The sequence below is a fragment of the Megascapheus bottae genome, chromosome 6 (genome assembly GCF_031878675.1).
Source record: "Megascapheus bottae isolate mThoBot1 chromosome 6, mThoBot2.hap1, whole genome shotgun sequence".
Lineage (NCBI taxonomy): Eukaryota > Metazoa > Chordata > Mammalia > Rodentia > Geomyidae > Megascapheus > Megascapheus bottae.
Genome location: NC_143514.1, coordinates 1911136 through 1934773, shown reverse-complemented (window position 1 = coordinate 1934773; position 23638 = coordinate 1911136). Strand labels below are relative to the sequence as shown.

Here is a 23638-nt window from a genome sequence, read left to right as displayed (position 1 = left end):
GAGAGGTGCCATCCAGAAACACACCAAGTCCCAGGAAGTCTGTGAAATCCCCTCACGCATATGCCTGGGGTCTGGGAAGGCATCTGTCCACGCTGAGCATGACCCGTCCCTCGAGAGCTCTCCTGGGAGAACAGTGATGACCTTCCTCCTCCTCCTCCTCCTCGTCCTCCTCCTCCTCCTCCTCCTCCTCCTCCTCCTCCTCCGGGCATGGGCCCGGCTTCATCTGATCATCTGAGTCTCTTCACCAGCATCATAGAGCTCTTCCTCTTCCTCACTCAGCCTCCCTTCCTCGCTGTCCTTCCTGGCAGGCTGAAATCCAGGAGAGGCAGCCGGTCACCAGTGACCCAGCAATGTCCCTGGGGGTTCAGAGCCCGCCACACCCTCTGCTGATGGAAGGTAAATGACCCGCACACCAGTGAGGTATCCAGAATGCTCTAACGTGCCTGGGGTTAATGCTCACCCACGGAAGCCCAGCCATGTAGGAGCCTGAGTTGTGAGGATCGCAGTTCAAAGCCAGCCCATACATGCTAATTGGAGAGACGCTTATTTCCAAGGAACCAGCAAAAAGCCAGAAGTGAAGGTGTGGTTCAAGTAGTAGAGTGCCAGCACTGGCACAGAGAGGGGCTGGAGGGTAGGGGAAGCAAAGAGACAGAGGCAGAGCAGAGAGAGAAACTCGTGATTCCTCAACCATCTTCACGATTTTTGCAAAGCAAGTGCTGTTAGATGCCACGTTTTTCTATTCTTTGTCACCCAAATAGTATTTCTTTCAACAGCTCTCAAAATCCAAGCTACCACTGGGCGCAGCAAAGGTGCCCCATACCTGAGAGAGGTCCAAGGTCTGTAAAGACAGGGCTTCGTCCCTAAGTGGCCGATATGAGGGTGTGTGAAGGTCAGACAAGTTCTCCAGCAGGGGTCTGTTGAGGGTTTCCGGCAATAGCAGGGTCAGGAGGCCTGACATCAGGCCTGTGGCTCCGAACACCAGGAAGGGCAGGGACGGCTGCACGGGCCTCTGAGAGGGCAGGCACAGGGGATGGAGCACAAACAAGCAAGGCCTGACCCAGGAATGCAGAGATGGGACTTGATAAACCATCTGTGCAGAGCTGGGCACTGTGGCTCACACCTGAGCCCCCCTACTCAGGAGGCTGAGATTTGAGGATCAGGAGTTGAAATCAGCCAGGGAAGGAAACTCTGAGATTCTTATTTCTAAATTAATCAGCAAAAAAAAGCAAAGAGTGGAGCTGTGGCTCAAGTGGTAGAATATCAGCCTTGAGCAAAAAAAAACTCCCCAGGGACAGTGCCCAGATGCTGAGTTCAAGCCCCAGTGTGGGCATGAGAAGAGGAAAGCAGCCCGGCCCATCCACCCCACCCCCCAAGGAGAACCAGCTCCTTTGTGTCTGTCCACCTCCTGTCCCAGACCCCAGGCGCTGCTGCAGGGCGCAGAGAAGGGAGAGCATGGAGCTGAGGGGTGGACTGACCAGTGAGGGGACGAAGGGAGCCAGCATCCCGCCAACCCTGGAGAACGTGGAACACACGCCCAGCCCAGCGTTCCTGAAAAGGCAAAGGCAAGCGGGCCAATGAAGCGTGATGGGGTGTTTCAGTGTGCTCAGATTGTGGGGCAGGAAGCAGCCTAGCTCCCAGGGGAAGCCTGGGGGGGGGGGGGGGGCTCGGCCACCTGGAACCTTCTATGGTGCTGGAAGTGATGGTGATTTCCCTGGCCTGCAGGGACGCTGCTGGGCCTGGCAGGCTGCAGTACTCAAAACATGGCGAGTGTGGATAAGGAATGAAAATCTGAACTCTGCCCTCTCATTCATGTATTCATTTGAGTGCCAGTGGTAAGGCCTGAAATGGGAGCTTTGAGCTCTGGCTTGGCTTTTTCTTTTTCCTTGTCAATCATGGGGCTTGAACTCAGGGCCTGAGCACTGTCCTTGGGCTTTTTTCAAGGCTGGAGCTCTACCACTTGAGCCACAGCACCACTTCAGGCCTTTTCCATGTATGTGGTATCGAGGAATGAAAACCTGGTCTTCGTTCATGTTAGGCAAGCACTCTACCACTCGGCCATGCTTCTGGCTGTTTTGTTGTTGTTGTTTTGTGTGTGGGGGGTGTTCTTTTGGTGGTTATTGGAGATAAGAATTCATGGACTTTTCTGCACAGGCTGGCTTTGAACCGTGATCCTCTCTCAGATCTCGGCCTCCCGAGTATTGCATTACAGCTGTGGGCCACCAGTGAGGACCCCAAACCGCTTTTAACTAACATGTGGAATCTCCTGTTCCTAATCATGGTATGACAGGAACTTTCACCACTCTCCATGTTTGGGTGACACCTTTGTGCCAAGGACCCTGGTCTCTGATTCACGGATCAGGATCAGTGACTGGTTTGGGGACACAGCCGTGAGGTTTCACGGAAGGATTGGGCTCAGCGCAGGGTCTCAGCAGCCAGCCCTGCCAGGCTCTGCACTCAGACCCTCGGGGGAGGGCAGGAGCCCCTCGCTGTCTGCCAGGCACAGGGCCAGCAGATGGCTCACCTGACCACCGTGGGGTACAGCTCTGAGGTGTAGATGTAGGCGGTGTTAAAGGCGGCGCTAATCGTCAGTTTGCCCAGCAGGGCGGAGGGCCGGCTGCTCATCCCCATTGCACCTGGAGGGCAGGGCGGCAGTGAGGGCCAGCCCGGCAGACCCTGTCCCCAGGGGAAGGGGGGCCTCCACATCTGCCCAGCCAGCAGGGGAGGGGACAGCAGGGCTGCAGAGCCCACTTGAGAATGGGCAGCACAGAGATGAGCCCTGGTCAGCTCTTCTCTGCAGGTCCTGCTCCTGCGCTGGGCACCTGAGGGCAGCAGCCATGTGTATTGTGGAGGTTTCAGTCCCCCCTCCCCGGACCCCCGTTGCCCGGGTGTGCCGTGAGGCAGGGCCCAGCTTCAGAGCAACCACTCTCCTCCTCCCCGCGCCTGGCATCTCCTGAGTGGCTGAAGTGTTGTGCCACCCTGGCGCCTCTTCTGGAAGGTCTGCAGTCTCCTCACCCTTCCCTCGCCTGGGCGCCATGCACGATGAGTCCTGTCATAGATGGTGTGGGCCACAGAAGCCACTGCTCCTCCAACACCCCAGTCCTGGGCTTGAGCTCAGGGCCTGAGCACGGTCCTTGGGCTTTCTCAAGGCTAGAGCTCTACCCCTTGAGCCTCAGCACCACTTCCAGTGTTTCGCTCCTTAATTGGAGAGAAGAGCCTGAAAGAGCTCTCCTGCCTGGCTGGCTCGAAATCACAATCCTCCAATGTCAGCCTCCTGAGTTGCTGGGTTTACAGGCGTGAACACCAGTGCCCTGCTTTAAATGTCATTCCTTGCTCTCAGTGCCGTTTCGGGGTGTTTGGAGAGCAGGGGACACTAGGGTGGGGTGCCATGCCTGGGGCTGGGGTGTCTCCAGTTGTGCTAGGCTGCAACTGGCAGGCATGGTGGAGCCCCTACCCCGCCCCCCCAACCCGGGAATCCCCACCCAACAACAGGGGGCTCAGTACAAGCCCGTGCATGGCCCCAGAGGGGAAGGTGGGAGACACAGCCCAGGGCTCACACACACAACTGCAGAGGGAGGCGCCCGAACCCACCCAGTTCCCTGCCTGCAACAGGAGCACTTTGCAAAACCCGTGCAGAGAGTCAGGGGCCTACCTTTCTTCTCTGGAATGAAAACCACCGTGAGACAGGCCAGGCCCCCAAGGCAGAGAAACGCAGCTAATGTCCGCTGGCGACCAAACCTGAGCGATGCAAGGGGATTTCAAATGGTGTCACCCTGCGTGAGCTCAGCCGCCCACCCCGTGCCAAGTGGACCTGAGCCTGGACTGGTCAGGACACAGGAAAAGCAAGCATCTCTGTAGACCTTTTCAAAAACAAGAGGAAACACAGGAGCCAGAGCGTATCCTCGCTGCTATTTTAAATGCTCTGACCCACGCGTGTAATAGGAGCTACTAAAGAGCTGAGGATCAGGGTTCAAGGCCAAGCGAGGCAGAAAAGTCTAGGGGATTCTTATCTCCAATTAATCAGCAAAAACTGGGAGCAGAGGTGTGGCTCAAGCGGTACAGAGCCAGCCTTGAGCAAAAAAGCCAAGCAAGAGAGTGAGGCCCTGAGTTTAAGACCCAGTATCGGCATACCGGCATGCTCGTGTGTGTGTGTGTGTGTGTGTGTGTAAATATATATATATATTATATAAGTAAATGTGTTTAATTGGGTTTAAGTCCAGTTAACTACATATATTGGATTTGTCTAAATTGTCTGGCTTGGAACCACAATTGTCCAGATCTCAGCTCCTGAACAGCTAGGTTTACAGCCCTAAACCATCAATGCTTAGCTTGAACACTGAATTCTAGCTGCACTGGCTGGGAGAAATGCAGATTTCTGCCTACACGTCAAGCCACCCTATCTGGCATTTACCTATGAGAGGGTGTGCCCCCGAATATCCTCCTTGGTGTACTTTATTCTGATACATGCTCATCATTTTTTTTTTTTTTTAGGTTGTGGGGCTTGAACTCTGTGCCTGGGCATTGTCCCTGAGGCTACTGCCCACCTCTTGGGCCACAGAGCCACTTCTGCTTTTCTGGTGATTAATTGGAGATTAATTGGAGTCTCTCAGACTTTAGTGCCCTGGCTGGCTTTGAACCAGGATTCTCAGATCTCAGCTTCCTGAGTAGCTAGGATTACAGGTATGAGCCACTGCGCCCGGCTTATTATTATTATTATTATTTTTAAAGGTACCTGTGACTGAACTTGGGGCCTGGCACTGCCCCAAAGCTCCTTGGTCCCAGCCCACACTCACCACTTTTGGTTCATCAAGTAGACGCAGATGGGATAGGACGGGATCTCGATGAGGCCGGATAGTGCCAGGTTGATGTAGATGCTTCCACCGAGGCTTCCCACACTCAGAGTGAGGCCGTAGTATACCAGGCTGCACACGAACCTGCAGGTGGGGCAGAAGGACACAGCCAGACGATAGAGGTCACCTCACAGACAATCAGAGCAGCCCTGCCGTGAGAACGCCATTGCTGCCTGCAGCCTGCTCCACACCCACCAAGCTTTGTGTCCTGAAAGACTTTCTAATCTAGCTGGATTGGCACTGGGGCTCACGCCTGTAATCTTAGCTACTCAGGAGCCTGAGATCTGAGGATCAGGGTTCAAAGCCAGCAGGGGCAGAAAAATCTATAAGACTCTTATTTTACAGAAGGAGAAAACATGGTACAGGAGGCTAGCTGCTGTGAGGATGGGGGGGGATGGTGGGGGGGGTGGGGACGATCCCTGACGACAGCGCCTCCTGGTGGCAGCCCAGGCTCACACCTGTAACCCCAGCTACTCAGGAGACTGAGACCCGAGGATCGCTGTTCAAAGCCAGCCTGAGCAGCCAAGTCTGAGACACTCTTATCCCCAACCACTAGAAAAGGAGCTAGGGACTTAGCTCAGTGGAAAAGCACTTGCTTAGCCTTAAGTGCAAGGCCCAGAGCTGGGTCCTCAGCTCCTGAAAAAAAAAAAATCCAAAACCAAAATACAAAAACCAACACAACTAATCACATGTGCACACACACACACACACACACACACACACACACACACACACACACACACACACACCAGAAGAAGAGGTGGTAGAGAGTGGGGGGCCGGCCCTGCACTGGCGCCTGTGCCCCTAGAACTGCAGGCCGGCCCCTCCCGACCCCCTGGTTCCATGCACCCCTCTTCTGTGTTCTCAGGAATGCCTGGGTGCTGCCTGAGCTGGACATGGAGCCCTCTCACTCCATTACCAGATGAAGGCCAGGACAAGGGTGTGGCGGAGGAGTGGCCGGTGCCCACACAGGTCCCGGAGGCTCCCGCCGCCCCGGCCGCTCTGGCTGGCCGCACGGGTGAGTGCCACGCCGTGCGCTGGCCGCCCATTCCTCCTGGCCAGCAGACGAAGTGCGTCCTCTGCCTCCTGTAGGCGCCCCTGGGAGTAGAGCCAGCGGGGGGACTCGGGAACAGACCTGCAAGAGACAGCATGGCAGGCCACACGGGCAGACAGACGAAGGATGGGGGAGGGGACTCCCTCACCGTGGCCTAAAGCCTGGCAACCCTGTGAGGGGAGTATTGGGACTTGAACCCAGGACCTCACACTTGCCAGGCAGGTACTCTACCTTTTGAGCCACACCTCAAGTCCTTTTAGCCTCTGGTCTTTTTCTATGAGGGTGTCTCATGCATGTCTGGGTTGGCCTGGGCTGGGATCCGCTTATTTATCCTTCTCACATAGCTATGGATTGAGATGAGGTCTTATACGTCTTCTAGCTATTCAGAAGGCTGAGTTTTGAGGCTAGCTACTCTCCAATTTACCAGCAAAAAGCCAATCTGGAGGCATGGTTCAAGTGGTAGAACTCTAGTCTTGAGCCAAAATAGCTCAGGGACTGAGCCCAGATCCTGGGTTCAAGCCCCCAGAATCCTCACATAAACAAAACAACAACCACAAAAAGAGGCTCCTCACTTACTCAATTAAAACTACAAGAAGCAAAACAACTTACAGAGACAAGAGAAACACAGCGGTTCCCTGCAGGTTAAGCGTCAAGGCCAGGGTCCTCCAGGAGCGGAAGAAGTACCCGAGCAGGGCACACTGGGCAATGCCGACCCCAAAGAAGAGGCCGCTCATGGATCCTAGTGCGGGAGGAGACGGAAGTGTGAGACAGGCTGGGCGCAGTGGCTCTCACCTGTAATCCTAGCTACTCAGGAGGCTGAGATCTGAGGATCACAGTTCAAAGCCAGCCCCGGCACAGAAGTCTAGGAGACTCTTATCTCTAATTAACCACCAGAAAACCAGAAGGAGCACTGTGGCTCAAGTGGTAGAGCACTAGCCTTGAGCTGAAGAGCTCAGGGACCATGGCGAGAGGCCATAAGGCCAGCCCAGGCAGGAGTGCTGTGGAGGCCTCCATCTCAACCAGCAAAGCAGGTGTGGTGCTGCACCTCTGCAATATCAGCTATCAGGCTAGTTGTGGGCAAAGCTCAAGACCCTTCCTGAAAGATAGCCACAGCGTTCAGCGGGAGATGTGGTTCGAGGGACTGAGCACCTGCCTAGCCAATGAGAAGCCCTGAGTTCAAGCACAAAATACTCCAAAATCTGGAGCGTGGGGGTGGAGAAAACCCTGCAATCTGAACACTTCTCTTCCCAAGCACGCAGGCCTAGGCCTTGGCCTTAGGGACAGTGTCCCTGCCTTGCAGTACCTGCCAGCGCCCAGTAGGCGGCACCCACGCACTCGTTGAGCAGGACAAAGGCCACCAGTGACATCCCGCCGTTCATGGCACCCACCAGGAAGCGGGTGGCGGCGAAGAACTCGTAGGAGGGCGAAAGCCCGTTCGCGATGGCAAATACAATGTCCAGAGAGAGACCTGGAAGAGAGGGCGGTGGCTGTGACTCGGGTGGCACACACCGCTGAGTGACAGGCTGCATTCACTGCTTCTAAACCAGCCCAGCCTGCATCCTGCCAGGAGAAATGGAGCCGGGAGGAGGAGGCAGGCATCCCGCACAGCCCGCCTAGAAAAGCAGAACATGGCACCCTCACTGGAAGGCTGTAAGACAAACACCAGGGCAGGTTGCTGAACCAAAGCCGGCTGCAGTTTGGTGTCGTTCCTGTGCGATTTAAAGACGTTGTGACGTTGTAACTTGTGTATGCTTAATCTAATCTTAGCTGCTCAGGAGGCTGAGAGCCAGAGGATGGAGGTTCAAAGGCAGCCAGGCAGGCAAGTCCTGCAAACTCAAACAGCAAAGTGCGAACCTGAAGGTGTGGCCTCTCAGGTGTACAGGTGCCACTGTGAGCAAGAAAGCTGAGCAAGCAGGAAGCTCTGAGTTCAAACCCTGACACTGACCAAAAAGGAAAAAAAAAAAAAAAGCAATGAATTCCCTGGGAACTGTAACAGCCTCTTCCTGTTCTTACTGGGTGCCCGAATTCTCTAGATTACCTGTGAGGTAGACTTTCTTCCTCCCAAAACGATCCGAAAGCTGACCAAAAGACAGAACACCCACAAACACGCCACTGAAGAAGAGGGAGCTCGCCACACTGACTTGGTAAGATCTGTCTGCAATCAGGAACCACTGCGGGATGGCAGGCAGCGACGTTAGGTCACAGAAAAACCACCAGTGGCTTGTAGCAACGATCTCAAAGTCAAGCGCGAATCTGTCCCAGGGACATCTACCATGCACCCCACAGAAGTGTCCAGGGCTCCCTGCTCTCAGCCTTACCCACCCTCCAGAAACTTGTGGCCACAGCAAATTGTTATCGTTATGATTATTGTTCTTGGCAGTACTGGGGTTTGGACCCAGGTTGGAGTTCTTACCATTTGGGCCACACTGCTACTTCTCACTTTTTGTTGACTAATTGGGCTGGTTTTGAACCTCGACCCTCAGATGTAGCTGGGCTCACAATGACCACTGACTTATTCTGAAATATGATGAACCTTGAAATTCGAACACTTGCTTTTCTACTTTTCATGCTCTTCATGTTCATTTTGGTGGTTTTGTTCTCTGCTTACAAAATTTTAGCCTATAAATTTAGTCTTATTTACTGTGAAGCCTTATTTATTATAAAGCTGGCTACTTAATCAACAAGAAAGGGTGAATGTGGCCACTCCCTGATGAGCTTACTCCTTTGATAACCACTGCAGAACTTCCCAAATCCACCCACAGGTGTCCAGTGACTGGAGTGGAGACAAAGGAAGAAGCAGCCATAGGACCTGGCCAGCGAATCCCAGATCCTCAGGCTTCTGTGATACAGAGACAAAATCATTCCTGGTGACTTTTCTTGCAGTCAGTGCTGGTGGGGCTAATGCAATGGAATACATGCAGAAGTTAGAGGAAAATGGAAGTGTGGGTATTTGTTGTTGGTGGTGGTGGTCATGGGGCTTGAACTCTGGGCCTGGGTACTGTCCCTGAGCTCTTTTGTTCAAGGCAAGCATTTTTCCACTTTGAGCCACAGTGCTACTTCCAGTTTTCTGGTGGCTAATTGGAGATAAGAATCTCAAGGACTTTCTGCCCAGGCTGGCTTTGAACTGCAATCTTTAGATCTCAGCCTTGTGAGCAGCTAAGATTACAAGTGTGAGCCACCGGCGCCTGGCAAGCATGGGTATTTTTTAAAAAAGTAAATTAGAGATAGTGGTGGCATCAGCATTCCTGAGATCTTCCTCACGGTCCAGATGCTGGGGACAGCTATGTCCTCATGTCCACCTACGGGGGACAGCTGATGTTCCATGTCCTCATGTCCAGATGCGGGGGACAGCTGATGTCCTCATGTCCAGATGTTGGGGACAGCTGATGTCCTCATGCCCAGATGCTACCCACCTGAGCACCTGGGGCAGTGCCTTGCCAGATCTGACTCCCTTCTCACCCGTGAGATTCTGGTTTAAATGATGTGCTTTGCTTTCCTTTTTTAAAAAAAATATTTCCTTTTTTATTTAAAGAATTTATTAACATTGATTTTTTTACATCATATTTCAAATGTTATGTTTAACAAACAAGTATTCAAGAAGGGAATGTCTATATAGAATAGATTTTAGAACATACTTAAAACTAAGCTGAGGGTTTGTATGTCATAGGTACATATTAATGTTTGTAATAAAACATTATGTATATACAGTATATTTTGCTTTTCATTTTTAACATTTTCAGATATTACTTGTATATCCATCACAAACCTACTCTGTGAATCAAAGGAGTTATTTTTTTTTCTTTTTTGTGCTGATACTAGGTCTCCAACTCAATACCTGGGCACTTTCTCTTAATTTTGCTGCTCAAGGCTGGTGCTTTAACACTGGAGCCACATCCCCACTTCTGGCTTTTTGCTGGTTAATTGGAAATTAAGGGTCTCATAGACTTTCCTGCCCAGTCTGGCTTTTGAACAGGATTCTCAGATTTCTGAGTAGCTAGGATTACAGGCATGAGTCACAGCATAGGACCCTTTTATGGCCTTTTGTCAATGGCAGGCCAAATTCTGAAGCTAAAGAAATAGATAGATAAGGGCTGGGAGTTTGGCCTAGTGGTTAAAGTGCTTGCCTAGCATGCATGAAGACCCGGGTTCGATTCCTCAGTACCACATACATAGAAAAAGCTGGAAGTGGTGCTGAGGCTCAAGTGGTAGAGCTCTAGCCTTGAGAAAGTCCAAGGACAGTGCTCAGGCCCTGAGCTCAAGCCCAGGACTGGCAAAAAAAAAAAAAAAAAAAAAAAAAAAAAAGAAATAGATAAAATGTTTTTCTTTTCATGTACATTAGCAGAACAGGAAGAATCTAAAGACAAATATTTCCAGTGTAGGGCCGGGAGTTTGGCCTAGTGGTAGAGTGATTGCCTAGCATGCACGAAGACCCGGGTTCGATTCCTCGGTACCACATACATAGAGAAAAAAAAAGCCAGAAGTGGTGCTGAGGCTCAAGTGGTAGAGCTCTAGCCTTGAGACAGTCCAAGGACAGTGCTCAGGCCCTGAGCTCAAGCCCAGGACTGGCAGAAAAAAACAAAAACAAAAAATAGTTAAAAAAATATTTCCAGTGTTTCAGGTTGACCTATCTAAATCTATTTTCCTTTTCTACTCCCTCCCCCATGTTTTTATTTATACATGCATTATGATCACAAAATTAAGTGCATAAACTGGGCATTTGTTATATTTTATTTTCAAAAAAAAAAAAAAAAGGTTTGAGGATCCTTGCACAAATGACATGGATGCAATCCCTCACTCATCTAAAGAAAACTGGCCTGGGAAGAAACCAGACAGCTGGGGGCCTGCAACAGGTGTGGCTGGAAGAACAGGAGCCTTGTAGCATTCAAAGAAGAAAAAGATGAAGAGGGCTCCAGGGTTACCCCAGATTGGTACCAGCAAAGCACACTGGACGGGTGTGGGTCCAAGCTTTGATTCTCACTGAAGAGACACTGCCCAAGTGCAGGGGACGCTGGACAGGTGAGGGCCATGCATGAGCTGGGCCAGCCCTGCATAGGGGAGGGGGACAGGGAGGGGGGAGGGGAGCTCTGAGAAGAGCAAGATGGCTTCAATCAGGCTTCAAGCATCTCCGGGCTCTATCCTTGAACAGGACTGACGGACGCCACAGGGTTTGATCAGCTCAGCCACACATGAAGTGGAGACTGAAGACAAGTTTTATAGGAAGTCACACAATGTGTCCTTAACATCTCCCTGAACTCCTCACGCCTAAGCCTTATGGAAATGTGACAAGTCAGATTAATCATTTTCTCTGATGACACAGAATAGGCTAACCTGGAAATCTAGAGTTTTAAAATGAACTGCATGCTTATGTAATCTTAAAACCAAAATTAATAGCCAAATAAGTACAAATATAGATACAAATGTAGAACCAATATGCAGACTGCCCTATCTTATAGAGCATGTAATGAACCAACCCGCTGTCACATGTTAGTCTCCTCCCACTACATAATTAACCAACCAGCTCTCATGCATGTATTAGTCTCCTCCTACCATAGCCATACAGAAGTGAAATATACCAGGTGAGCATGGTTAGGCTGGAAAGTTTCAGGTCAGGAACCCTGCAGGTAACAGGGCTGCCTGCTTAGGAATGGCGGGAAGACATCAGTTTGTTTTAAACTTAAGTTCCATAGGGATTTCAAAGTCATCTTCGTGTTTTTGGATTTATCCCAGTGCACAATGCATTGAAATACAAATCCTTAAGAAAGTTTCTTTTCCTCTCTTTCTTTCTTTCTTTCTTTCTTTCTTTCTTTCTTTCTTTCTTTCTTTCTTTCTTTCTTTCTTTCTTTCTTTCTCTCCTTTCAGGCACCAGGCTTTGAACTCTGAGTCTTGTGCTTGCTTGGCTTGCTTGTTCAGTTGGTGCTCTACCACTTGAGCCATGACTCCTGTCTGGCCTTTTGCTGGTTATCTGGGAGATAAAGTCTGTCAGATTCTTCTACTCTGGGCTGGCTCTGAAAGTTTATCTAAGACCTAACTATTCTATCTTATAATATACAGCAACCAGTCCCAGGCTTTGCTTCTCCTCTCCTCCTCTTCTCTTCTTTCTTTCTCTCTCTTCCTCCTTCCTTCTTTCCTTCCCCCCTCTCTCCTTCTCTCTCTCTTTCCCTCCTCCCTCCTTCTTTCCTTCCTCTTTTTCTCTCTTTCTTGTTACTGGGGATTTCCATGATAAAACCTACAAGTGAGGTTTGGGATCTGAGGGCCTTTCCTTCATCCCAGAGACAATCTGACATCTAGAATACTTTGCTTATTATCTTAAGCCCCCCAAAAGCATTTTATTTTATTTATTTTATTTTTTTTTTAAGATTTAATCTTTTTTTTATTGTAATTAGTAAAAGGGTTACATGATATTTGTCAGATAGAAGGTGCATTAATTCACATACATTGATACCCTTTCACATGTCTTGGTACCCGTTTCCCTCCCCCACCCAAAAGCATTTTAATTGGTCCACCAAATATTTCCACTAAGGGCAGCACGCATGACCAAGGAGGTCTGAGAAACAGCCATGGGAGAGATGTGGTCCACCAGTGACCCCACCCCCACCCCCACCCCAGGCCAGGCAGGGCCCCCAGCATGGGCCACCTAGCCCTCCCGTGGATGCCAAGCACTGAAGGGCAGACTTGTTGGGGTCCATGCAGCCCTCTCGTACCAGCTCAGGCTCCCAGGAGGGGCAGCTCAGGCATCTGGTTAGGGTACAGCCCACCTGGTCCTGAGGTACAAAAGGACAAGCTCCCCATACCCCAAGCCCACCCCCTACATCCCCTACACATGGCCACACCAGACTGGGCACGTGCCTGCTGGCCTTCCTGGTGGCTTAAAGTAATACTTTAGGCAAATGAAGTCATTAGATGCCGACCTCCAAGGCCCAGCCTCCTGGCACACAGGTATGGCTAGACTACCAGAACTACATGAACAGCAGCTTCTTCCTCGGAGCTCCGCACACACCTTTGAGGACTGTGCATACCGCAGAGAAAGTGTCGGCTCTGCTGTGGATAATCCTGAACTATACCTCAGTCCTCTCCAGACCTGACTTTCCCAGAAAGAAATTATTTCCTGCTTGGTAGAGGAAGATCTCAGTCAAGGAGAAAATCAGGTAATCAAGAGGTGCCTTGCGATGAGGGAGCACTTGGGCAGGGTATTTTGGGAACAGTTTCATGGTGATTAACGAACTTGACTCATTTCAGTGTAGCTGTCACTCTGAATTACCAGCTAATGGGTGAGGTGTATGGCCAGAACAACCAGTAGTACAGGCATAAAGAAGCAAGACATTAAATAAAAATTAGCCCTAAAGCAATGATTTTTTTTCCTAAATAGTTTTAATATACTGACTTTTGACTGTAGCGTATGGCTGGGGAAAATACACTGACCTCAAAATAATATTCAATTTCAGGTCTACTGTACCTACACTGTTATTAAATATTTCAACCTTACATTTTTTTGGTTGGGAACATTAATGAAGCATGGTAATTGTGTGTTGCTGTGATATTTGGTACTGTCTGTATAAGTCAGAGCTCAGGGAATAATTTGAATACAGAAGGCAGTAATTGACTACAGAAATTCAGCTCAATGGTGATTAGCTCATTTTAGAATATCAAGATTCCTTGAGATTAGGAGGAGTTTTTTTTTTGGCATTAAATACCAACTTAATCACATCACTTTTATTCATCCTTCCCTAAATTCCACCAAAAACATCCTTCAAGGTCTGAACCAAGGGCTGTATAGCTGCCAACTAGACCTTCGAAATGTGAGGTTCTAACACAGTGTCCAAAACTGTGGGTCCTGCAGATACTATTTCCAGGGAGTACGTATGATCAAAGTACTTTATATACATGTATAAACACAGAATAACGAAACAATAAACTTGTAAAGGAAAAATAGCCAGGCACCAGTGGCCCATGCCTGCAATCCTATAAGCCCAGCTACTCAGGAGGCTGGGATCTGAGGCTGGTGATTCAAAGCCAGCTCAGGAAAGCCTCCAAGATTCTTCTCTCCAATTAACCAGCAAAAAGCCAGAGGTGGAGCTGTGGCTCAAATGGTACAGTGCTAGCCTTGAGAAAAAAGGGTAAGGGACAATGCCCAGGCCCTGAGCTCAAGTCCAGAACTGGTACACACATCCACACATGCGCAGGTGCACACATACGCGCACGTGCACACCTGTGCATGCACAGTGTGTAGATGCAAGGCAAGCCTGGTGATCTCAGAGGTGCACACACAGGCATGCGCACACAGGCATGCGCACACAGGCATGCGCACACAGGCATGCGCTGCACACGCATGCGCACCCGCGGGCCAGCCCCACTTACCTCTGAGACAATGGAGGTGAAGCTGCTACTGAAACGCACGCGCTTGTGGAGCTCGCTGCTGTTGGCCATCAGGACCCAGCTGCCGAAGGCCTGGGCCACCGACTGGTTGCTTTGGCTCTGGTTGGGCAGGAGCCCGGCGGAGTCCCAGTGGTAGGGTGGCACGGCCCCCACCAGTGCCATGAGGATGGCCTCGGAGGCCACATAGAGCTGAAAGAGCAAACACAGGGCCGGACATTGGCTGCTGGGCCGGGGATGCTGGGGAGACTGGCTACTGGGGAGACCTGACCACAGGGGGGGAGGAGACCCGCCCACCCAACCTGCTCTGGAGACCCGCCCATCTGTGGAGACCCGCCCACGGGGGACACGCCCACTCGACAGGCTAACCTGTGCCCACCAGCAGGCATGCCCACACACCAGGCAGGTTGTTCCAAGTAGGACCTGCTGAAAGTCCCCGTCACCGGGACGGGACATCCCACTTTGGACCTCACGGAGGAAAGTACCTCCCCTAGCCCCCCAGGAATTACAGCCTGATTTTGACTCCTTTGTTTCCTTAAGACCCATATAACCCAGCCCCCAAACCCTAGGGGAAAGTCTGTGCCAGAGTCCTGCCTGCCTATTCCTTCTCTGATCTCCAGTTTCCAAACACCAGTGTAATTACTTTATAGCCTTTACTTATGTTCAATTTTTTTTTTTTTTTTTTTTTTGCCAGTCCTGGGCTTGAGCTCAGGGCCTGAGCACTGTCCTTGGACTTTCTCAAGGCTAGAGCTCTACCACTTGAGCCTCAGCACCACTTCCGGCTTTTTTCTATGTATGTGGTACCGAGGAATCGAATCTGAATCTTCGTGCATGCTAGGCAAGCACTCTACCACTAGGCCAAACTCCCGGCCCAGTTATGTTCAATTTATTTAAAAAATATAAACACAATTGTCCTCCACTAGAAAACATATATTGCCCAATCATCCAAGAAATATTTCCTGAACAGAGCTGAGAACCACATGCTTGTAATCGTAGCTAGTCAGAAGGCTGGGGTCTGAGGATCACTGTTTGAAGCCAGGTCAAACAAAAAGTTCATGAGATTCTTAACTTCAACCAGCAAAATGCCAGAAGTGGGGCTGTGGCTCAGGTGGCAGAGAGCCAACCTGGAGCAGAAAAGCTCAGGGATAGCACCCAGCTGCCGAGTTCCAGCCCTGATGCTGGCATGATCACGTGTCCATACACAATGAAATCATCCCTATTAACTTTGGACTTGCTGTCCTAAAGTACCTTTCAACAAAGCAGGTGTCTACAAACCACCAAGTGTGGTGTTCCCTGGGCACATGGCAACAAGCCCATCAGATGTGTGAGCCCACGGCCGATAATTTTGGAGTGGTGCCAGGTTCCTCTAAGCACTCCTCACACCAAGAGAGCACTGGACAGGACTGGCTGAGGGAAACCCAAAGAGCCCTGGTGGATGATGGGATTCCTATGTGGGATGTACCAGAGCGGAGGCTCTGTGCCTCACAGCCCACAACCAATGTGGAGCCCGAGGGGTGGGGTTTGCCTCCCCTTAGGACTGTCCCATCCTATTTGCCATCAGCTGAGCCTCTCTGGGAATGCCCCTCCCCGTCAGAATAGCTGAGTGATTTAGTATAAGACACTGCAGAATGCAAGTTCTCAGGTCTGCGTGCTTTCTGGCCTCTATTTGCATACCATTCAGAACACTTTAGAAGAGAAGGTCATCAGCTTATAAAATTAACCATCTTAGCAATGACAAGAGCAGATAGATGATACAGCGAACAGTACTGTAATGACAGCCCTCTCATCCATTCACCCACTGCCCCCCTCCACCCTGCCTGATTGCAGTCTGCTGAGATTTAATTGATGGTATAAAGAAATGAAAACCAGAGCCAAGGGAAACTCTGAGGAGGACTCAGAGCTTGCCTGCTGCCTGCCACGAGGCACAGCAAACCAGCCAGGCTGTGCTGAATGCAGGGCTCTTTTCTTCTGCCAAGAAAGCTGGCACCTTCCCCAGCCTGTAACAGGTAATTTCCCAGGCCTGCTTCCTCTCCAAGGCCCCAGATGTCCTCACTGCCTCTGCTTGCCACAAAGCTCCTTCCGGAGTTTTCTAGACTTTTCTGCATACACAGTTATTCATTTGACTAGTTGTTGGACTTATGGAGTAAACAACCTGGGACCCCCCTACCCTCTGCAAAATGGGGAAGAAAGGAAGAAGGAAAGAATGAAGGGAGAGAGGGAAGCAAAGAGGGAAGAAGGGAGGAGGGGAAGGAGGGAGGGAGGGAGGGAGGCAGGGAGGGAGGGAGGGAGGGAGGGAGGGAGGGAGGGAAGGATGAGGCAAAATTTGGTTAGTCAAAGCAGCACAGACTGAGTCAGACATCTGGCAGTCCCTCTTCGTGTCTGCTAACCCATGGTGCTTATCTGTGTTTCTCTAGACCAGGAAGTAAAGAGGAAATCCTCCCAAGTGTCCCCTCCATGATGAGAGCCACTGTTCTAAGTGAACAAGACTGTTTGGAGAAAGTTCGAGAATGAAGAATTGGAGCTGATGGCTCCCTGGGGCCACCATTCCTTTACAGGCAAGGAACCCTGGAACCTGGAAAATCCCCAGTATGTCAACCTACAATCACCATGGTTACCAGGCACCTGTGGCCCATGCCTGTAATTAATCCTAACTGCTCAGGAAAGTCAGATCTGAGAATCTCAGTTCAAAGCCAGTCCAGGCAGGAAACTCCAAGAAACACCAAGAAGCCAAGGTGGAGGTATGGTTTGAGTGGTAGAATGCCAGCCTTGCATGGAAAAGCCAAGTGAGGCTCTGAGTTCAAGCCTGAGTACTGGCACACAAAACAATAGAAAAGAAAACTACCATTCATTCTCCTTCTGAGTACTCTTCAGGACATCTTGGTAAGTCATTATCTCCTCTGGTCTAACTCCAGGGAGAGCAGACAAGCATTGCAGATGCTGTGACTCCCTCTCCCTCCTTCCCGTTCAATGCAATTATAATTAGAAGAGTGAATGAATGCACCAGGGAGATTAAATTTTTGTAAGTTTCAGATGGAGAAGGTTTGAAAAGTAATTTCATCTGAACCCCATTATGGAGCTATCATAATACATCTCAGGAAACCAAAGAACCTCCACAAAGAATGTCATCACATTCTTACAGTGTGAAGTCACCACCTTAACTGATGTTTATTTCTAATAGAGAGATGCTAAGTGACCCACGTGATTTCACCTAACAGAACAGCAAGTCCGAGAACAAACACCACTGGGGTTCTTCTCGGGGGAGATGGAAGACAGTCCTAGCGACTCAGGAGGCTGAGATCTGGGGATCCTGACTCAAATCTATGAGACTCTTTTCTTCAATGAACCAACAGAGTCAGAAGTAGAACTGTGGTTCAACTGCGGTTCAGCCTTGAGTTCAAACTACACACACACACACACACACACACACACACACACACACAAATTCCTATGATCCACTGTTAACTAAACCACATCCAACTTTTCCACTGTGGCCTATGAATCTACACTGGCATGGGTGAAGCCCAGCTCACATCTCCTTTCCCTAAGATTGGCCACCACTGGTTATCTGCCTTGTTGGCACTCATCGAGCCTCTGGGAGTGCTCAGTGAGTGACTTCTGACCCACAGGAACCCCAACAGGACTTCTGACTGAACTTGGCAGCTTCTGACTTGCAGACGAAGGGTGGAGCCAGGGTTCCCCATTTCTTTCCAGTCCAATCACACAGCTGGATCCAGCCAGGCTCGGCCCAGTGAGACATGGCTTCTGTCTCCTCTTTGCTTTCCTCCTGAATCATCCTACCCATCTGCCTGAAAGCCTCAAGGAAGCACTCTGGGAGTCTTTGCTCATCTTAGTTTTCAAAGCATGACTAGTTGGCTATGTTATTTGCTGGGGAAATATTCATTCATACATAGCCCTGTGTGTGTAGGTAAGCTCCAGTTTCCTGATGATGGGTCATATCCCATGAGAAAGAAAGCAGGACACAGGATTGTGTGTGTGTGCTTGTTCGTTTTGGTGCCAGTACTGGGGCTCTTTTATGCTCTTGCTTGGCTCTTTGCTCAAGACCAGAGCTCTACTACTTTAGTCACACCTCTACTTTTGGCTTTTTGCTGGTTGACTGGAGATAAGATTCTCATAAACTTTCACTGTCCAGGCTGGAATGACATACCAGAACAGTGGCCAGGAGAGGCGGCTGGGCCTGGGGGAATCACAGAAAGCTAGACCATGAGACTTGAATGAGGAAGAGACAGACCCAGGGGAAAGAACTGGGTAAAGGCACCAAGAGAGCAGAGGCCTATGTTTGCAGATCTAGGCTACTTTACAGAGCCCCTGCAGCGAGCTCTTCCCAAGCCTTCATCATCTCAGCTCCACCAGAACTCCAGGTGGCCTTTGTTGTTGTTGATGAGGGGGTTTCAATTCAGGGTCTCATTTTTGGGTGTTTTTTTTTTTTTTTTGCCAGTCCTGGGCTTGGGCTCAGGGCCTGAGCGCTGTCCTTGGACTTTCTCAAGGCTAGAACTCTACCACTTGAGCCTTAGCACCACTTCCAGCTTTTTTCTATGTATGTGGTACTGAGGAATCGAACCTGGTCTTTGTGCATGCTAGGCAAGCACTTTAACCACTAGGCCACACTCCCAGCCCCGAGGGTCTCATTTTTTTTTAGGCTGGTGTTCTACCACTGGAGACTCTCCACCACCCCCTTAGAGATCTAGTTTCTGTCCCTGTTACTTATTAGTCTTCTTTTAAATTAACATGTGTGTGTGGGCTCACCAGTTCTGGAGCTTGAACTTAGGACCTCACCCTCTTGCTTGGCTTTTTCTGCTCAAGGCTGGTGATTTACCTCCTGAGCCTCTTCGAGTCTGGCTTTGTACTGATTTACTCAAGATAAAAAGTCTCACGGACTGTTTCTGCTCAGGCTAGCTTTGAGCCTCAATCCTCAGATCTCAGCCTTCTGGTAGTTGTGATTTCGGGCGTGAGCCCCCAGTACCCAGTGGCAATTGTATTTTGATGGTAAGATTTCTTTGAACTGTACAACCATAGATCCCTGCTTATTTGAAAGCCAACTAATTTTTTCGTTGTACGTCAATCCTTTTTTTAAAAGGTATCCCCAAATCCCATCAGAGCTTCTCCACACTATCATATGAAACAAGAGACTGACAATTGTTTGCCAGGCATCCACTGATGAGCTTCCCAGCAAAGCAACCTTCAACTGTAGGATGGCTGGCTATCCATATGTCTAGGGGCTGGGGGTGTGGTTCAAGTAGAGGGGGTGTGGCTTAGCGGTGGGGCCTGGCTAGTGATGGGGGTGTGGTTCTGTCACTGGGCATGGCCTAGCCCTGGGGGCGTGGCACAGTGCTACATCCTGTCTCAAGTGGTAGAGCACTGGGCAAGCAAGTACAAGGCCTTGAGTAGCACCATAAAGAAAAATAAATAAATGTGATTAGTAATGGGAGACAGCAATTAAGGCCTTCAGAGTTGGCTTTGTGCTTTGTCCACATTGTCTGAGCTTGGATATATTTAAAGTAAAGGAGGTTAAAACCATTTGAAAATAGGGATAATAGCCCCTCAGAATGCGACTGTAAAAGGATCCATAAATGGTTATCAAACCACAGATGGAAAAAGGCCAAAGCGAGACAACTCCCTCCACCCTTGCCTCTCTCCTGGGACAGTGGTTTAAAAAAAAAAAATGCCTTTTCTGTTAAAAGCAGACAAGCAGGGGATGCTGAATCTCACAGACACGGTGGATGATAGGGAATTAGGTTTAACTGAGGCCACCTTATCTTTATAGTGGAAGCAGGGAAATCCAGGAAATGGGCTGCCTGAATTCCTCGAGGCAGGAGCAGACATTTGGATAATGGGTTAGCTCCCTGTGACCCTGACCCTTGACCTGACCCAATTTAGGCCTGGACCAGCTCTGGCCAAGTCTTCTATGCCTCCTGTCCCTGTGTCATGTCTCTGTGTCTCCTGGCACTTCTCTGTCCCCATGGCATCCCACTTTAGCTCTCCATTGGAGCTGATCTGATGTGTTGGAGTTGTTTTTCTGCTCTTTCGTTTTGTCACTCTAGGCCAACGGCACTGCCCCATAGGCTTGGGGCTCTGCCAGCAAAGCCTGGCAGACTGTGGGAGCCATAAGTAAAAGCAAACGATGACATTCACCACACCCGAATCAGCACTGGCCTGCTCAGTATCACACACCACTTGGGCGGATTTATTCTGAGTGTGTGGACACCTGATGGTCAGCTTAGAAGAGGAAAAAGGAAGAGCAGTGGAGGGCAGGGGAAGGGAGGCAAGCATGCAAATATTGGTGCTGGAACTGGGAGCTGGAACTCTGAGCCTCACGCTTGCCCTTGGCCCTTTCCACTCAAGACTGGCGCTGTACACTTTGAGCCACTCTTCTGCCTTCGGCTGTTTGCTAGTTAATTGGAGATGAGTATCACAGATTTTTCAGGCTTCAAACCAGAGTAGCTAAGATTATAAGCATGAATCACCTATTGCTGGTCTCAAAAAAAAATTATTCTTAGCCAGGCACTGGTGGCTCACGCCTGTAATCCTAACTACTCAGGAGGCTGAGATCTGAGGATCACAGTTCAAAGCCAGCAGGGACGGGAAAGTCTGTGAGACTCTTATCTCCAATTAACCACCAGAAAACCGGAAGTGGCACTGTGGCTCAATTGGTAGAGTGCTAGACTTGAGCTGAAGAGCTCAGGGACAGTGCCCAGGCCCAAAGTTTAAGCCCCACGACTGACCCTCCCCCCCCAAAAAAAGTAATTCTTCTCGTTCATTTTGTTAAATGGTTCATTTGTTAAATCCATTCTTAAGAAAGATTAAACATCATGAGAATAATTCTTTTCAATGGATTAAATGCTCTTCTAGGCTTTAACATCAACTGCCTGTTGGGCCGAGGCCTAAGACTGGGTTTGAGCAACTGTAGACTGATGGTCACACCCGGACTACACTCTGCTTCCTGTAAAGAACTGTAAGACACTTAACTATTCTGCTCTGACTCCTCTTCCCCAGCAGCCCTGACAGCCAGGTCTTGGCGCCCCCACCTCCAGCCCCCCCAAGCCTCTGGAATGCAGCCTCCTGCCTACATCCCAGAGGCTCACAGAAAAGGCTAGCAAGGGAATCTGCATGGAATGCCGGAGGGAGTCTCTTAGTGAAGAGAGTGAGGTCAGAGAGGTCCTGAAAATTGGCAAGGAAGGAGGAATTCTTGCCTGGTAAAATTAAGCTATAATGATCTTTTCTATGTGGGTTTTTTTTTCTTCCCGTGCTGGGGGCTGGACCCAGGGCCTTGGGCATGGTAGGAAAAGGCTGTGGCTGAGGCCCCGATTTTGGTCTTTTTGTTTGGGGATGGTTTTTTTGGGGGGGGGGGTGAGGGCTTCTTTTGGTTTTGTTTTTATGGTTTGAGTTGTGGTTTAATTCTGCAGCTCAGGCTGGCCTGGATCTTTTTTGGGTCCTCCGGCCTCGTCTCCGGGTGGGATCTCAGCTGGGTGGCGCCCCACTGGTGAAGTTGGGGTGTGTGCTGGTTCTGAGATTTGCATAGCAACTTGGCCGCCGTGCACCCCTTTGCACAGCACTGTTTGCTCCTTCGGTAATGGTGCACTGCAGAGAGCACGGTTTGCCGAGTCCTCGGGGCTCCACAGAACTTAAAACTAAGAGAACCGAGCCCTAGGCCGGGAACGGGGGGAGCCCCTCAGACCCGGCCGTGCCCGCGCGGCTGCCGGGGACCCCGCGGGTTTGGGAACCGGGTCCCTTATGGTGTCAAGAGCGTCCTTCTCCGACCGACTCCGGGATGGAGCCCCGAGACCACGGCGCCAGGGGACCCCGACCCCTCCGCGCCGGGGGACCCCGGACCCTGATCCCCACCGCGCCGGGGGACCCCGCGAGGCTCCGGGACGGCGGCCGCGGCGCGTCCGGGTGGAGGCGGAGCGAGGCGCCCGCCGGCGAGCCGGGCCGGGGCCGGGCCGGGGCCGGGGCCGGGGCCGGGGTCCGGTCCTCACCTGCAGCAGCCCGGCCAGAAGGAAGCACAGGTACCTCTGGTAGCCGTCCATCTCCCCCGCCGCTCGGAACGCCTGCTCCACCTCCATGGCCCGGGAACCAAGGGTTTCGGGGTGCGCGCGGCCCGGACCGGGAAGAGGAAGCGGGCGTGGCGGGGCGCGGCCTCGGGGCGGGTCTGGAGAGGACGCTGGGGGGCGGGCAGTGGAGATCTAGAGCCTCCGGGGGACACGTGCCCGGGCCCCCTTCCCTCCGCCCCCCCACCTACCCGCGACCCTGGGGCGGGGTGGGGGCCAGGCAGGCTGGCCAGGCCTCACCTGGGGCCCTGGGGGTGGGGGGACCAGGCTGGCCAGGCCTCACCTGGGGCCCTGGGAGTGGGGGGACCAGGCTGGCCAGGCCTCACCTGCGGCCCTGGGGGTGGGGGGGCCAGGCTGGCCAGGCCTCACCTGCGGCCCTGGGGGTGGGGGTGCCAGGCTGGCCAGGCCTCACCTGCGGCCCTGGGGGTGGGGGTGCCAGGCTGGCCAGGCCTCACCTGCGGCCCTGGGGGTGGGGGTGCCAGGCTGGCCAGGCCTCACCTGCGGCCCTGGGGGTGGGGGTGCCAGGCTGGCCAGGCCTCACCTGCGGCCCTGGGGGTGGGGGTGCCAGGCTGGCCAGGCCTCACCTGCGGCCCTGGGGGTGGGGGGACCAGGCTGGCCAGGCCTCACCTGCGGCCCTGGGGGTGGGGGGGACCAGGCTGGCCAGGCCTCACCTGTGGCCCTGGGGCGGGGTGGGGGCCAGGCTGGCCAGGCCTCTCCTGCGACCCTGGGAGTGGGGACCAGGCTGGCCAGGCCTCACCTGCGGCCCTGGGGGTGGGGGTGCCAGGCTGGCCAGGCCTCACCTGCGGCCCTGGGGCGGGGTGGGGGCCAGGCTGGCCAGGCCTCTCCTGCGACCCTGGGGGTGGGGACCAGGCTGGCCAGGCCTCACCTGCGACCCTGGGGGTGGGGGTGCCAGGCTGGCCAGGCCTCACCTGTGGCCCTGGGGGTGGGGGGGCCAGGCTGGCCAGGCCTCACCTGCGGCCCTGGGGGTGGGGGGGCCAGGCTGGCCAGGCCTCACCTGCGGCCCTGGGGGTGGGAGCCAGGCTGGCCAGGGGGCGGGCAGGCGGGGACAGCGCCCTGAAGGCTGCCTGGTTTTGTTTGTTACCTACTGCTTCTTTCCTAGCTACTCAAGAACCTGATGTGTGAGGGTGGAGGTTCAAGCCAGCCTGGGCAGGACAGTCTGTGAGACTCTCATCTCCCATGAACCACCAGAAAACTGGAAGTGGCGCTGTGGCTCAAGTGGAAGAGCATTAGGCTTGAGCAAGAAATGCTCAGGATAGCACTCAGGCTTCGAGTTCAAGCCC

At 51.9% G+C, this 23638-nt stretch overlaps 1 protein-coding gene across 1 annotated transcript; it reads right to left on the bottom strand.

Annotated features, from left to right (window-relative positions):
* Window positions 1-216: 216 nt before the first annotated feature.
* Slc22a15 (solute carrier family 22 member 15) lies at window positions 217-22396 on the bottom strand. The gene is made up of 12 exons (XM_090333659.1): window positions 22266-22396; window positions 14257-14463; window positions 7940-8072; window positions 7205-7369; window positions 6511-6640; window positions 5767-5982; window positions 4791-4931; window positions 3650-3735; window positions 2522-2633; window positions 1476-1548; window positions 821-1009; window positions 217-309 (listed from the first exon to the last, which is right to left on the bottom strand). The coding sequence occupies exons 1-12, from the start codon at window positions 22350-22352 to the stop codon at window positions 220-222; spliced, it is 1629 nt and encodes a 542-aa protein (XP_090189785.1). The 5' UTR covers window positions 22353-22396; the 3' UTR covers window positions 217-219.
* Between the last annotated feature and the right edge of the window lie 1242 nt (window positions 22397-23638).

What these genes read in the sequence shown, in the direction of transcription:
- Slc22a15 (XM_090333659.1), bottom strand. Translation starts at nt 22,352, where the DNA reads ATGGAGGTGGAGCAGGCGTTCCGAGCGGCGGGGGAGATGGACGGCTAC. An exon ending in CGCCTACTGGGCGCTGGCAG is followed by an intron (nt 6,641 to 7,204) that starts GTACTGCAAGGC and finishes CTCCCGCACTAG; the next exon opens with GATCCATGAGCGGCCTCTTC. An exon ending in AGACCTTGGACCTCTCTCAG is followed by an intron (nt 310 to 820) that starts GTATGGGGCACC and finishes CCTGGATTTCAG; the next exon opens with CCTGCCAGGAAGGACAGCGA.